This window comes from Rhinolophus ferrumequinum, chromosome 25, assembly GCF_004115265.2.
Source record: "Rhinolophus ferrumequinum isolate MPI-CBG mRhiFer1 chromosome 25, mRhiFer1_v1.p, whole genome shotgun sequence".
NCBI classification, from domain to species: Eukaryota; Metazoa; Chordata; class Mammalia; order Chiroptera; family Rhinolophidae; genus Rhinolophus; species Rhinolophus ferrumequinum.
Genome location: NC_046308.1, coordinates 20,473,088 through 20,489,260, shown reverse-complemented (window position 1 = coordinate 20,489,260; position 16,173 = coordinate 20,473,088). Strand labels below are relative to the sequence as shown.

General features: G+C 48.3%; 1 protein-coding gene and 1 long non-coding RNA gene across 2 annotated transcripts in view; one reads left to right on the top strand and one right to left on the bottom strand.

Annotated features, from left to right (window-relative positions):
* SFI1 (SFI1 centrin binding protein) overlaps nt 1-16,173 on the bottom strand; it is a 70,957-nt gene that overhangs the window by 3,829 nt on the left and 50,955 nt on the right. The window contains 12 exon segments of the mRNA XM_033097251.1: nt 20-196; nt 334-408; nt 877-951; nt 1,369-1,529; nt 2,136-2,232; nt 3,367-3,469; nt 4,536-4,612; nt 5,117-5,212; nt 5,683-5,758; nt 6,549-6,727; nt 7,047-7,128; nt 14,296-14,426. Of these exon segments, the coding sequence (XP_032953142.1) occupies nt 20-196; nt 334-408; nt 877-951; nt 1,369-1,529; nt 2,136-2,232; nt 3,367-3,469; nt 4,536-4,612; nt 5,117-5,212; nt 5,683-5,758; nt 6,549-6,727; nt 7,047-7,128; nt 14,296-14,426 (1,329 nt within the window).
* Nucleotides 77-3,262, top strand: LOC117017260 (uncharacterized). Its single transcript, XR_004422051.1, has 2 exons — nt 77-214; nt 1,565-3,262. It is a non-coding gene; the product is annotated as an uncharacterized LOC117017260 (long non-coding RNA).

The window sequence follows — 16,173 nt, the reverse complement described above, 5'->3', positions numbered from 1 at the left end:
GGGGGAACGCCAGGCCCACCTGCATCTGCTGCTGGGTGCGCAGCTGCTGCCGGAAGGCCTTCATGCCAGCTGTGAACCGCAGGAGGCGCGTGACGCCCTCCCGGAGGAGCTGCTCATGGTAGGTCTGCACCGCCTGCTCCAGCCGCGCCTTCTTTCTCCTCCTCTCCAGCACGAAGCCCAGCCACGCGGCCCACGCCTCCAGGGAGACGAGGAGGTGAGGCCCAGCTCTCCCTCCTCAGGCTCCCCCAGACTGTGCCCACAACCTACCCTGCCCTCCGAAGCACGGCCCTCTCCTGGGAGGGGCAGGAAAGTAGGATGTGGAGCCCCTATTACCTTGGCCTGTAGGGAGAAGGCCCAGAACCACAGGGCCCGGGCTGTGCCTTGCTGCTCCTGCCTCCTGTTCACCAGCTACGGGCCAGAAAGGAAATTATGGAAACACCTCCTCCAGGGAGGCTGCCCTGAATGACCACACAGCTGGTCACCCTCAGACCCCTCCCTGCCAGGCCCTCAGGGTGGATCAGGGAAGGAGCCTCTGGGAAGAACAAAGGAAAAGTGGGGGCAGCACACTGGGCTCATAGGAGAAAAGCTGGAGACAACCCAGAGTGAGAGGTACCCGTTGCACGCGAAGGTTTGCTCAGCAGGATGCAGTCCTGCCTGCTGTTTTATCAAGACCTTGGCAAAGACTTAAAATGCATTTCATATTAATATTGGATATTACCCTGATGTATTTTTTTTTTTAAAGTGACACTGTAGAAACAGGGCTCTGAAGTGACCTGGCCTTATTACCGGTCACAGGTGAAGGAAGCTGCTGATGCTGAGAAATGATGGGGATGTGGGGGGAAGCCCTGGGAGGAGGGGTTTCTCGACTGCTCCCACCTGTTGTGTCCACAGGCGGAAGTAGGACTGGCTGAGTGTCTGGGCCAGGAACTGGGCACCCCGCCTCTGCAGGAGCTGAGGGGAGAGGGCGCTGCATCAGGTGCCCGGGCCCGGACCCCCTGAGGGCAGCCGCAGGGTGAGGCTCGTGACCCAAGTGAACGGTCCTCCCATCGCCAGGAGGGGTTCTGGGTGAAGCCAAGGGCCTCCTGCACCAGGCAGGTGCTTCTAGATGACTCCACAGGTCCTCCAGCTCTGACACCCTGTGGCTCAGAGTGAACCGGGTTTCTCTGCTGAGCCCTCCTCTAGCTGGGGAAGCCCCGGTCCGAGGCTGGCTTCCCCCAGCCATCGCAGACAGGCTCCTGCAGGACCCCAAACCACCCAGCACCCCTACTGGCTGCTGTGGGTTCTGCAGGAAGGCTCTCTTTCTCCCGGGAGGTGGGTTCCTGGCCAGGACAGGCACAGGGGAATTGGGGGAGTTGCCGGCTGCCTCACCCTCTTCCTGACGCAGCCCAGATGGTGCACCTTCCACCGTGCCAGGCCCTGTAGCAGCAGCTGCCGCTGGTAATGCTGTGCTGCCCTCTGCAGCTGGGCTCTCTGCTGGGCTGCCCTCCGGCCAAGGTCCCGCCAGCGCCGAAACCATGTCCTGAGACGGCCTAAAGCAGACCCGAGTCAGTTTGCTCTTTTGTAGGATTTATACAAACGACTACACCACTGTCAGTTTCGAATGGAGAAGGCTGTGTGGGGACAATGTTGGGGTGTCAGCCCACACTCGGTAAAACCACATGTGACGGCCACTGCTCTGAGGACAGCTCCGGCCACCTTCAGCTCCTGTGAGCACCCTGGCTCTGGAACCAGGTCTGCTGTTTGCTGTTCTGACCCCTCAAGTGCCCACCAGGGGTACAACAACTGCAGGTGTGCCAAGGCCCCCTTGGAGTGAGCTGCAAAATGCTGCCGGGTGACCCAGAAGGAACACCAAGGACTGCTGGGAGCCACCAGAAGCTGGAAGAGGCCAGGGAGGATTCTCCCTAAGCCTTGTGAGGGGGCATGGCCCTGCCAACCCCTTGATTTTGGAGTTGGCCTCCAGAACTCTTGAGAACAGTTTCCTGTGGTTTTAAGCCTCCCAGTCTGTGGTGCTCTGTGACCTCAGCAACAGGAAACTAATACACATGAGGAGACGAAAACCGAGGGGAAGTGAACAGCACACCACGCTCGTTCTGGGTCCTTCACAACCCTCTCCTCAGCGTCCGGGCCCCGCTTACCCCGATCCAGCACCTTCTGGGCCTCCGCCATGGCACAGGCCTCCTGCTGTCGGTAGTATATCTGCACAGACGCAGCCTCTCGCCACTGGACCAGGACCTAAGGGGCAGACGAAGAACAGAGAGGTGATCGTGGCACCTCCTGACATCCTGGGGGCAGCTCCTCGTGGCGTGAGGCCGGCAGTGGACACGCAGCACTCCCACGCATTCTAGGAAGTACCCACCACCCACACGTGACACACGGCTGCTGAGGACAGAAACCCCCATTCCCTGACAGGAAGCCCAGTGTTGCGGTGATAGGGCTTTGCTCCCAGGAGTTAAACTTCATGCCATAAAGGAGTAAATAGGCTTTCCTTCCAGAAGCTACGCGTTACATGCACGCTTTCAGATGTGAGACTTATGAAATCACAGTGACAGAACGCTTTAAAATGAAGTCAACAGCCAGGGATACGCCTGGTGCCTGCTCCCCAAACAGTCTTGATCTCCATTCCTCCCCAAAAGGGCCTCCTCCCTCCTGAGCCATGGAGCCAAGCACAGGGCAGGGGACATACACGCTGGCCGCGGGGCTTTCCTGAGACAGACTGGGCCTTCCCCATATGCAACTGCTTCTCATCCGCGGGCGCTGCCAGTCGTCAGGACCAGTCCCCCACCCCGGCCTTCCAGCAGGGCCCCAGCAAACAGTTTTCTTCTAAAACATCCCCGAGTCCAGGGACCACCTCTGTCATTTCCTTTGTTTGAGTCCCCTGTCTGGTAACACGTCTTCTTCCCACAGCCACATCCTGTCACCTCTTCCCTCCCCCAGCACATGGGACCAGACCCCCCATGTGACATTTTGGGGCCACTTCCCACCAACAATGATCAATGGCCTCACATCCCTGGGATGCTCTATGCTTTCCAGAAAGTCCTGCAGCCACAAGAGCTGCGAAGCCAGTGAGCAGGAGCAAGTGTTCTCTTCTGACAGAGGAGACAGAGACATGGAGACTGACAGTTTGTCCCAGTGGAAAATTCCACACGTGTAGAAAATACTGGTTCTGTACGAGTACTGTTTCACTCACTGTGTGCTGTGTTTTCGTTTTAATGGATGTTGGTTAATAATTCAGCAAAATAAATAAAGTTGGAGAGTTACCCCATTTCCTTGTTCAATTCAAATCTGGTACCACCTCCCACATCATCACCTTGGAGGAACATAGTCCCAGACCCTCCTAGGTGACCAGCTGGCCCCCCCATACCTCACCTTGAAACACACGGTCCTTCTGTAGTGAGCACGTGCTCGAGAGGTTTTCTTTGCTTCATCTACACGAGCCACGGTGTTCTCTCTCCAGCGATGTAATACATCCCTGCAGGTACACAGGCCGGGGACAGGGGTGACACCAGTGTGCAGAGACAGGGTGAGGTTTCTGTGAATCCTTCCTGGTTCTTCAGCCCACTCCTGAATCAAGGATGCCCTATGCCTGAGACATATTTCACTCACAGCCACCTTGATGTGGACGTGGACACATGACTCACAGCTGCTGCGGACCAGGCACTGGGGACCCGGGGCTGAACAAGACCAAACACCATAACCTCACACACTGACGTGCTATGGGGAACACAGACCATAACCAGGCAATGACAATGCAGGTGATTCACGCTGTGAAAAGGGAGGTACAGAGAGAAGGAAGCTGGGGGAAGGGCACCACCACCTTGGGGCCTGGGGCTTAGTCCGAGGACTCCTTTCTATGCTACTTTATGGGACCCTGGGGGGACGGTGGTGTTTCAAGTCCACGAGGCCTACCGCCCACAGGCAGCCCGGAACAGTGTGTGCTGAACAAACACGGGAGAAGGCAGAGAGGAATGAGGGAGGCCTGGAGAGGAGTGAGTTTAGAGCTTGGCTTGGCAGGAGCTGGAGGATGGGCTCATGAGGAAGCCAGAGCCGAGGCAGTGACAGTGACCTGGTGTCACAGATGCAGATGGTCCTAGAGGTGGAGAGATGACTCTGGAGAGTCAGTGGACGGCCCAGAGAGCCAAGGGGGAGGCGACTGACTGGGAACTGAGAGGCAAAGGGAGTCACTGCGGCTCCTGGAGCAGCAGAGGTGCTGATGTGATGCCTTGAGAAGCTGAATGTTCCAGGTCTGAAGTGGGAGGGAAAAGTGCCCAGAGGAGCACGCCAAGGAGGACAGCTCACAGACATCCCGGTGAGAGCTGCTTCCCAGATGTCCCCGCTCTGCTCACAGCAGGGGTTCAAGACAAAGGTGGTGAATCAGGAATGGAGTGCTTGCTGTGAAAAAGCCAAAGCTATGCTGAGCAGCACAAGGCAGCGAGGCCTGTCCTCTGCCAGGCCCTGCACAAAACACCCCACCTGCCAGGCTCTGGAGTCTGTTCTCTGACCCTCAGGCTGGGCCCAGGAGATGCTGGGACACTCACCGCAGCAGCTGCCTCTTGTGCTGGTTCTCCCTGGCTGCCACCTCTTGTAGGACACTCTGCACCTGGCTCTGGTAAGTCTGCAGGAGACCAAGAGGACGGGAGGCAGCCCCTGGGCCCACCGCTCTCTACTCCCAGGCAGGCCTCAGAGGGGCGTCCTCAGCAGGGACTGTGATGCCCAGAGCACTCACAAGGGGGTGGGGAGAGGCCGAAAGGCTGGAGCCCAAGGCCAGGAGACCACCCAGACAGCTGGGACAGGACTGTCTCGCTAAGCCCTCACCTAGTAAGTCAAACCACTGGACTCCTGGATAAGGGGCCACTTTGCTGATAAGGCTGGTGTCCCCAGACAGCACTTGGTTTTACTTTTCTGGTTTGTACTCTGCCAAGCAAAGATGAAAGAACTTAGCCCTGTGGCTGTAAGACCCACTGTCCAGGGCACTTGCTCTGTTTGAGGCTTGGTGGAATTACTCTGTTCTGAGAAGGGCAGGAAGAACAAGGAAGAGAAAAAAGTCTGCAGAATTCCCTCCCCCTCCCCGCCCCACCCCGCCAGGACAAGGAGTCTGGAGGGAAGCAGCAGCTCCTACCCGCCAGGTCTGCAGCGTCCTGTGCAGCGAGGTGTGCTGGTGATGCAGGTCTGCACGTGTCAGCTTCTGCTGCTCGGCTCCCCGCAGGGCCAGACACTGCGACAGAGGAGAGAGCTGGTGGCCCAGGGGCGGGCTTGGCTTTGCCTCCAATTTACACTCAGTTTGGGTGAGTTGGGGTAAGGTACGAAACCTGGGAGCCCTAGCTTCCTCGTGATTTGAGGGGATCAAATGGGGCACGTGCCCGACTTAGGGTAAAGGCTCCAGAAATGTTAGCGTAGACATGTTTTACCCGGGGTAGGGTGTCTATAAATAGACCAGGACTTAGATTCAGTGAGTACAGATAAGAGCACCCTAGCACCTAAAAGAACAAGAAATTTTGAGCCAATCATCTCACGAAACCAGGTTAACACTCTTCATCTGTGCCCGGCCAGCCTCTTCCTATACTCAGAGCCAGGTGGCTTCCAAGGGATGGGGCAGGAGCCCATATGTCTGCTCTGAGTCACACGGATACAAAGTGCCACCTGTCCACAAGCCACACGTGGGTGGCGCCTGTGCCAAAGCCTTACCTCCCTCCACCTGTTCCAGGCCCAACGCAGGAGCCGTGCCGAGTGGAACTCTGCAGCCAACACCCTGCCCATCTTCCTGTGGGGAGAGTCAAGAGTTCAGTGCTGCAGCCCAGACCCGTATAGGGCCCTGTCGATGGGTGCCGCTCCAGTCCCTGGTCCTGTCTAGTGGTTCTTAAATTTTGGGGGGTGGAGAGGAGAGTCAAGACCCTCGCTGAAACCTGCCAAGAGATTTGAGCTCTCCCCCCAGAAAAGTATACATATTATTAAATTTTTGCAGACAGCCTCACAGGCTGCAAGTACCACTGAAGCGTACTCATGTACAGGCAACTGAGGAGGAGGTGAAATGTGGCCAGAGTTTGAGAAGTGGGGAGGTCCTCAGAGCACAAAGTGGATACAGACAGGCACCAGAGCAGGACAATGTCTGCAGTCGACAGGGGTCTGTCTGTCCTGGCCCCCTAACCACGTGGTGTGGTAAAAACTGCCACGGCCTGCCCCCGGCCACAGCTGCTGCTCCTAGGGGGTCAGCTGTCTCCAAACGGGGCCCTTAGGTCCATTTCTTGGCCATGGTAACTTCAAATGGGCCCCAACCAGCGAACATGATGTAGCCCATGGACAGGACCTCGGATCCATAGGCATATCTCCCCAGTCGAGTTCCTGAGGCAGGGGGTTCCATGCAGTACCCCAGGATCCTCTCACTGCAGCCCTGGTTTTGCTTAGACTGTTTCAGATTGATTTTCTGGAATTTGAAAACCAGAATCTAGTTTAACATGACACTCTGGATGGGCACTCAGAGCTGACAGGGCTGCTACTATGATCAAAGCTGGTCTGAGAGGGGAAAAGCTCCCGGAGGAGAAGCGGCTACTCACTCCGATCTGAGCCCTCGGGCTTTCTCCCTCCAGACACAGAAAGCCTTCCTGAGCCGCCGCTGGCCGTGGTGGGCACAGGCCACTGCTTGCCACCGCCGCTCCTGCCGACGTGCAGCCGCCTGCTGCTGCCACGTGGACCAGGACCTTCGCAGAAGCTGCCGCTCTGCATGAAGGATGGCCTGTGGCAAGATGGCAGGGAGAAGAGAATGGGTCACGAAGGAGCAGGTACAGAAGCCAGGAAAGATCGACAGGTCACAAATAATGACCAAAGCAAAAGAAAAGGACACTCGGGAGCTAGCTGCCCTGGCCCAGAAACCATGTATACAAAGGACACAGATGCCCAGACGCTGGCCCTGCCTTGTGAGTCCTGGTCACAGGTACGACACCCTTCAGTGTGGGTCTGAGTCCCAGGTGATGTCCTGAGGACGGGGCAGTGAGTGCACAGGCTTGAAACAGGTCCTGCCCATGGCAGGCACCCACTCAGGCTAAGCCACTTACCATTCTCTCTGCCAAGCGGTTTTCTCGATGCTGAAACATCTTCTGCCACCAAACAGTAAATACTTGTTTCTCTAATGTCTCCCTATAAAAAAAAAAATCATAATTATAAAGCACTTAAAATAAAAAAAAACTACAAAAGAACAAGAAGTTCCAAATAATCGGATTTCTCCTCTTACACTGTGCTATTAAGAGGCACATAAGCTTAGATGGGGAAAAAGGAAAGGGGAAGAAAAGGAAAGCAGAAAATAATAGCCCAAAACCCCACAAACAACCCACTATGTTCCAAGCTATTTCTGGTGTCAGCCAAGAGCTCACGGTGTGAAAAAGACTAAGAGACCCAGACTCTCCATCAGTTCACGGGGAATCACCAGCAGTGTTCAGTGATCGTTAGCGAAAGCTGTGCCAGTCCCTACTGATCAGCCAGGACACGTGTTCTTGGGGGAAGTGGTTAAAAACAGATGCTCAACCCCCAAGGCTGACGGAGCAGGTCTGAGGCCACCCCAGAAACAGTACTTAAAACAAGTATTCCCGGTGAGGTAGACGGGGTGACAGGTTTGGGAACCACAGCTTTGTCACCTCTGCCTCGGCCTAACTGCTCACCATAATGTTGTCAAAGCCTGCAAAGCAACGCTGGGACACCTGGTCAGCAGACAACAGGGACTTTGCATGGGCAAAGGAGGGGGCGGGGGGTGTGCAAAATCTATGAGGCAATTGTTTTCAGATCCTGGACTACAGGCAATTCAGACTGTGATCCTTGAGAGATAAGAAATACACAAGGTGAGCCCCTGAGCCACTTTATGGACAGTCAGAGAAGGGGGAGGGAGTCTAAGCAGAGCATGACAGTTTCACTGAGCCAAGGCAGAGACTAGAGTTCAAGAACACAACACAAGGGCTGTGTGGACCTGTGTGGCCTTCCTAAGCCTGGGCTTCCCCACCCACCTGTCTACACCTCCAGGCAGCCACAGTGCCTGAGTACCTGTGGCCGGGGGGCCCGCCCCTCAAACACAGGCACACTCACAGACACCTTGCAAGGTCTAAAGGAAAACACCCAGAGTCCTAAGTTGAAGCTACACAGGCAAATTCCAGGCAGGCTAGCACATAGTAGTAGCCGGAGGGCTAAGAGCTAAGTGGAGATACCAGAGGTTGGACAGGTTTGGAAGATGGAGTTCTGGCCCATTCCGAGTGGAAAGACCTCACTGAGAACTTCAGAACTCAGAAAGGCTAAGCCTTCAGGATAAGAGCCATACGCTAACACTGAAGACAAAATTTAAAAAGACCCACACGAAGAAAGAATAAAATCAGACTTGACAGGACCAACAGGAACCACCAGAACAAACTGAATGCAAACACCTGCCACAAAATGAAACAGCCTTTAAAGGGAAAAAAAAGCTGTCAACAGAAACAATAACCTCAATGCTGGAATCAGCAAAAACTTAAAAACAGCTCTAATAAATAAGTTTGACTACTTCAATGAAAAGATGAACAAAATTAGTGACCAGGCAGGGAATCTTCACAGAGAAATAAAAACTACAAAACGAACCAAATAGTTTGATAGTTCCTCAAAAAGTTAAACATAGAATTACCATATGATCCAGTAATTCCACTCCTAGGTATGTATCCAAAAGTATTAAAAGCAGGAATTCAAATAGTTGCATGTACACCAATGTTCACCGCAGCATTATTCACCACAGCCCAAAGGTATGGAAACAGTCAATCATATGGATGAACAAATGGTGGTCTATCCATACAATGGAATATTATTCAGCCATAAAAAGGAATGTACAGACCAATATCCCTTATAAAAGTATATGTAAAAATTTTAAATAAGGTATGAACAGATTGAAATCAGTTATATGCAAAAAGGGTAATACATCACAACCAGCTGGAGTGTATACAAGGAATACAAGGTTGATTTAACATTTGGAAATCAGCAAAACCATATGATCAGGGTTTCCAGGCGGGAATTCCCGCCCATTCTCAGGAATTATTTTCGCTTTCCCGTTCCCGAATCCCAAGATACAAACTGTTTTCTGTTCTCCACGATGAATCATTTCCACAAAGTGACGGCCGATACTACCAACTACCTAGGTTCAAGGAGCCAATTTTCCTGATTTCCCAACCAACTTTGCTAGGGATTCAGGAACTAAAAAGCGAAAAAAATTCACAAGAACAGGCGGGAATTCCCGCCCGGAAACCCTAGTGATAAATAGGAAAAATGTCTAAGAGATACATTGTGAGTAGTATGTTTATTTCCAATTGTGGGTATCACTGGGTTCAAGGAGCCGACTTTCCCAATTTCCTGACCAACTTATCTCGGGATTCAGGAACAGGCAAGTGAAAAAGATCCCTGAGAACGGGCGGGAATTCCCACCTGGAAACACTACATATGATCATCTCAATAAATGTGGAAAAAGCACTTGGCAAAATTCAACCACCATTCATAATAAAAAACTCTCAATAAACTAAGAAGGAAACATTCTCCATCTATTAAAGAGCATCTATGAAATACTAACATATTCAATAGTAAAATACTGACTTTCTGTTTTCCCACTAAGACTATGGAAGACAAGCACAAGGTCTGACAATTAAGTTCACCAACTGTTGCAACAATGTTGCTAACTTTTTTTATATCAAAGGAATTATTTGATACAAATTATATGAATTTGTACCAACTGGACAAACAGTTAACCAAATTTACTATTTGGAAGTGCTGAAAAGGCTGTGTGAAAAAGTTAGACGACCTGAACTTTTCGCCAACAATTCATGGCTCTTGCATCACGACAATACACCAGCTCACATGGCACTGTCTGTGAGGGAGTATTTAGCCAGTAAACAAATAACTGCATTGGAACACCCTCCCTACTCACCTGATCTGGCCCCCAATGACTTCTTTCTTTACCTGAAGATAAAGGAAATATTGAAAGGAAGACATTTTGATGACATTCAGGACATTAAGGGTAATATGACGACAGCTGTGATGCCCATTCCAGAAAAAGAGTTCCAAAATTGCTTTGAAGGGTGGACTAGGTGCTGGCATCGGTGCACAGCTTCCCAAGGGGAGTACTTGGAAGGTGACCGTAGTGATATTCAGCAATAGGGTATGCAGCACTTTTTCTAGGATGAGTTCGTGAACTTAACTGTCAGACCTTCATAGATACCCTCTCATTGCTTCTATTCAACACTTTACTGGAGATCCTAGCCGTGGCAATAAGGCCAAAATAAAGCATACAGGCTGGAAAAGATAAAAGTTGTCTTTATTTGCATATGACATAATTATTTATACAGAAAACCCTATGCAATTTAAAAAGGAAGGAGGGAGGGAGAGAGGAAGGAAGGAAGAAAGATATGAAGAACTTCTACAAATCAGTAGTTTTTTAAAAAGACACATTTTTTTAAAAGGCTAGGGAAAATACTTGAACAGACACTTCACAAAAGACAAGCAAACAGTCAATAAGCACGTGATAAAGGCTGAAAGAGTCAAAATCTGCCATTCAAAGAATAAGAAGTATAAAAGCAGCCCTACTGCTAATCCGATTAGGAGGACGGACACAGTTTATAAAGCCAGCTGCAAGGAAACACTGTTTCTCCCAAGGTCAACCAGCAGTTGTACAATGCCACAAGGGCCCCCCCGCCCCACCACCCCCACCACCACCACCAGGTGGGTACTGCTTCCTTGCCAATGAGCCCCAGAGGAGCTCTGCTATCTTCATTTATTCCCGAGGATACCCATGACAATGGTCCCTAGTGAATCCCCACTTCTCATCCCTCCTAATCTTGCCTCAGAAAGAGCAACCAACCCCAAAACCATCCCGGTTTCTCTCTGACCCTCCTCAGAATCCTTGAGTGGGAACACAAACCTTACAAATTCCTTTCCCTCAGGTGGAGGAGCCCTCCAGGGTTCCTACAATCCATCTGACTTGGCTAAACAGGCTTTTGTTCCTGGCTGATTAGGCTTTAATGGTGCTCAACATCCTTAGTCATGGGGAAATGCGTACTCCTGACCAATCAGAATGGCTGAAAAATTGTCAATACCAAATGCTGGTGAAGATGTGGAGCAACTCGAATTCTCATATTGCTGGTGGGAGTATAAAATGATGTGACTATCTGTGGGCATATACCCACCCTATGGTCCGTAAGTCTACTTGTAGGTATTTACCCAAGAAAAGTGGAAACAGTCCACTAAAATAAATGTTTACAGCGGCTTTATTCATAATAGCCTCAAACTGGAAACAACTCCTATGTTAAAATCAATCAACATAGTGTCTTATAGTCATACAATACAGTACTACTCAGTAAATAAAAGACTGAACTACTGATACTCAATCTCAAAAATATTATGCTGAACTTTAATAGAAGCCAGACACAACAGAGCACATACCGGGTTTCCCCAAAAATAAGACCTAGCCCGGACAATCAGCTCCAATGTGTCTTTTGGAGCAAAAATTAATATAAGACCCAGTCTTATTTTACTATAATATAAGACCGGGTCTTTATAATAATAATATAATGTAACATAACATAATGTAATATATAATATAAAATAAATATAATACTCGGTCTTATATTAATTGTTGCTCCAAAAGACGCATTAGAGTTGATTCTCCAGCTAGGTCTTACTGTCGGAGAAACACGGTACCTATTACATAAACTTCAGAAACAGGCAAAATGAACCTAGGATGACAGAAATCAGAATAGTGGTTACCTATTGGGAGGGGATGGGCTGGAAGGGGACATGAAAACTCATCAAACTGTTTACGTAATATCTGTGCCTTTAACTGTATGTAAGTTGTTGTTTTTTTCAATTGAGCTAAAATTTTCACTGGTGGGTTAATAAACTACCATTTTTAGTCATCATTCATGAGATTCCACCATAAATTCTGTTCATATTCCTAAGACATTAAAAAAAAAAACCCTAAGAATCATGGAAAGATAAAATATACATATTTGTTTGGAACTCTGATATGCTAAACTGCAAACCAAACCTGGGAAAACTAATTTACCATAGATCACAAGTCAATTCTAGGGGTTAGAGAGAGAATTACTATTCTGTGCTGGGCACTCGGCTTGTATCTTACATGGATTACCCCACTTAGTTTTCATGACAACCCTATGAGATAAGGACTGTAATCAAGTCACCTCCATTTTACATTTGAGGAAACTGCGGCTAAGAGAGACTGAGTTGTTTGCCCAGGGTCACCGAGCTGACAAGTGGCAGAGCAAGGGTCTGAACGGGGGCCTGTCCAGCTTCCTCTGAGACAGGCTCTCAGGCACTGTGTTCCCTCAAGAACCAAGGAGGCAGGAACCTGAAAAACTAAGTTTTCTACAAAGATCCAACTAAACCAAAACAGGATAAAATCTCCATCAGGCCTCACAATCCTTCAAGTCTCCAGGCTAATCCCTCTCTCCAATTCACCCTCCACCCTTTGTCTCACGAGAGTAGTTGCAAATTGGCCTAAGCCTGCTCCCCAACAAAAATCCTTTTAGAAGCTCCTCATGGCTATTTCAAAGGTACTCTCAATTTTGGGTCCCTGCAGCATGCCAAAATACAAAAAAGCAATAGAATCAACCGTGACTTTATTTGTAAACGAAACAAAGAGATGTGTGTGTGTGTGTGTTTTACGTAGTGAAGCCATTTTTTGAATGAATTTTATTATACCAGACCTCAACACAGAAACTAGATAAAGACAAAGCCACTCTCTCTGCAGAAGGGAGGGGCAGAGGTAAGTGTTATCCCCTCGTCAGCAACTATGTCCCGCCACTGGCCCCTAAAAACATGTCGTTGGACTCTGTGCTAAGGAGCCAGGTGGGTTCTGGCTAATCTCTGAGATGAGCATTCAGAGTCCTCCAAAGTCAAGATCACTGCAACTTCTCCCAATACATGTCCCTCCCTCTTGTCTTTCAGTCCAAAATTTATGTACTGAGTACTCAGATCAGTCTCCAAAACTGTCGCTTTCCCAGCTGCTGGCACTTGCTCCAACATCCGTCCATTACCTATCTATTGGACCAGGCAATCCCCCTCTGTGCCTCCTGGTCCTGCGCTCCCACCATCCATCCTTACCCCCTCGGCTCACAGCCAAGTCTCCCCCAGGTTCTACCCTCAGCCAGCTCGGAGCTCTAGGGGAACTTGTGGCGGACGTAACTGAGGACACAAGGATCTCCTCTCTTGAACTGTTCTTCAGTTGTTTCTTGTGTAACAGTCTTATCTCCCACCAAAGATTTAAAGTTCCTACAAAGCCATTAAAAAGATCTTCCTTGGACTTTGGAATCAGGGAGATCTGAATTTAAACTTGGCTCTGCTAATTACTGGTTGTGTTACATTTATCATTTTGAACCTGTTCTCTCAGGACTGCTGCGATAAGGAAATTATAAAGATGATGATAAAGATTATAAAAAATTATTAAGATGTCACAGGCGAACAAGTCTGTATTTGCTGCCTTTCTCCCAGCACATCAATCACATCATGCCCACCTGTCACAGTGGCAGACACCAAGTTAGCAACTAATAATTTTTTAGTTATGTTTTATTTATGCTTTTGCAAAGTTGAATAACTTCAAATGATTAAACTCTTACATTATACTTATATTAATGTTCATCTAATGATATGATTGTTCCATTCCTGCCCTTTACTCTAACATATTTTTGCCTATAAAAACCACTAATTTGTTACAATTTGTCAGTGATTTTTATGGCCTCTCCTCCACCATTTTGACCAGAACTCTGTAGCGATGAATAATTTCCTTACGTTCCACCAACATGCAGTAAGGCCCCACTACGGGGAAGCCTGCCCCTGTGGGAGCTAAAAAAGATGTAGCTCTGCTCCCTGCCATCTTAATTTTGTTGATAACTATAGTTTCAAGACTTTAAAAAGCCAGGTCTAGCAGAATAGGAACCAATCGTTTCGGGGAAATCACACTCAAGAATGCCTGCCAAAGCAACGCAAGGTCCAACCACACTCTGATCCAGAAAGCTACTGGACAGCTTTAATGGAGCTTACTGCGGCTTGTAATGAGGGAAGAGGCATAAAACTCAGGCCGTTTTGAAAGCATGTGCACTAAAGATGGACAAAAGTGTTCCCAGGGGGAAAGACTGGCTGTCTTCTGCTGGATGAAATCAATGAGCCCACATGATTGAAACACCAGGAAGAAACTGGGCCTAGGGGGCTGGGAAGCTGAAAAGCAAAAGGCTATGTCGGTGGCAGAATTAGACCCAAGACGCCTGCCTCAGCGCACGCAGGGGCTGCAGAGCCTACCTGTGAAAGCGTGCCGCTCTCGCATGAAGAACACTTTCTTGCTGCCGCCACTGCCAGAGTCTTCTCCACGCCTGGAAGGCCGCAGGTAGGGCTCTCTGCTGGAAGTGACTGTCTGCTCTGGCCTGCAGCAGCTGAAGTGAAACAACGAATGACCTTTACTTGTACTTTATATTTAAAAAGAAAATGACCCTTCAGGGTCACACTCTTGAGGGAGGTTTGCTTCCTACACAATTTGAGAAAAAGATTAAATTATTATTTTTAATCTTTGCCAATATGGTAGATGAAAACTGAAATATGATAAGTGAAAATTTTTCACTTTAACTAAAAGCAGAGTGGGTTAAGCATCTCTTCATATATTTTTATGTGTGCGTGTGTGTGTGTGTGTGTGTGTGTATATATATATATACGTATATATATATATATATATTTATCTAAATTTTTTTCCTATGGCCTAAGGGTTCATACCCATTGCCCGTTTCACTATCTGATTGTCAGCATTTAACTCAGTGATATATACCTATACAATGTGCTTCTTGAACCTTAAGAAATTTTAGTCCTTTGTCATGTATGTTATCAATATTGTTCCCACCCTGTACCTTTTGATTTTATTTAAAATGTTTTATTTGTAATACAGATTCTTTAAATTTTTACGTAATTATAAAAGGTTACTACTATTTCACTGATATGTCAGTACGAAGACAGACAACTGACATAGAACATATATATATGCCTCCATAATCCAACATCTTGCAGGGAAAAAGCATATATGCATGTGTGGCGGTTTTTAAAACAGGACTTCAAATTCTTTGATTCTCCTGTACTGAGAATTGCTTTATGCCCTCTCCCATGAATCTGGGTGGGACAGTGAGTCCTTTGACTAATAGACAATGGTGAAAATGACACTATGTGACTTCCAAGGCTAGGTCATAAAGGGCCATAGAACTTCTGTCTTGTTTATTAAAACGCTCACTTTTGGAGCCCTGAGGTGTAACACAGGAAGTCTGACCACCCTGAGGCCGCCACACTGTGAGGAAGCTCAAGTCTCTTGAAGAGGCCACATGTAGGTGCTCTGGTTAACACTCCCAGTTGGGCCCAGTCTTCAAGTCATTCCAGCCCAGGAACCAGACATGTGAGTTTAGAAACTTCTAAATGATTCCAACCTCCTGCCATGTGAATCTCCCCAGCCGAAGCTCCAAAAACCATGGAGCCATCCTTGCTATATTCTGTCTCAATGTTTGACACACAGAATTCTTAAGCATAATAAAATGGTTGTTTTAAGCCACTGAGTTTGGGGTGATTGTTTACATAGCGATAGATAACTGAACAGTATTCACACATGTGGGAATATATGAGTACACACACTCCTATTCACACAGAGAGAAAAAGATATTCACCAAATGTCATCTCAAGAGGCAAGATTATGGGTGTTTTTAGTTTTTCCTCTTTATGTCTTTCTACACGTCGGAAATTTTCAAAACTGTCTATATGTTACTTTTCTTTTTACTGTTTATTATGGGCAATTTCAAATGTAAACAAAAGTAGAAGCAGTAGTATAAGGAATCCCCATGAACTTATCATCCAGCTCAACAACTGGCAAACATTTTGCCGTTCTTTATTACTTTTTCAAAAGAACCCATAATAATTAATATTTATATCTGTTTCTAAATAGAAAGGACTGATGTGCTCCTTGGATATCTAAACCAAGAGATGAAATTCAGATTGTGAGCTAAAGATTTTTTAAAAACAACTAAGCAGGGCCCTTACTATTTCCCAGACCTTCCACTATGCATGCCATGCTAGCAGTCTGACAGATAAGAGTACTGACCCCTGACCTTTCACCAGTGCTGGGCCCCAGTGTCACGGTGCTCTCTTTTGCCA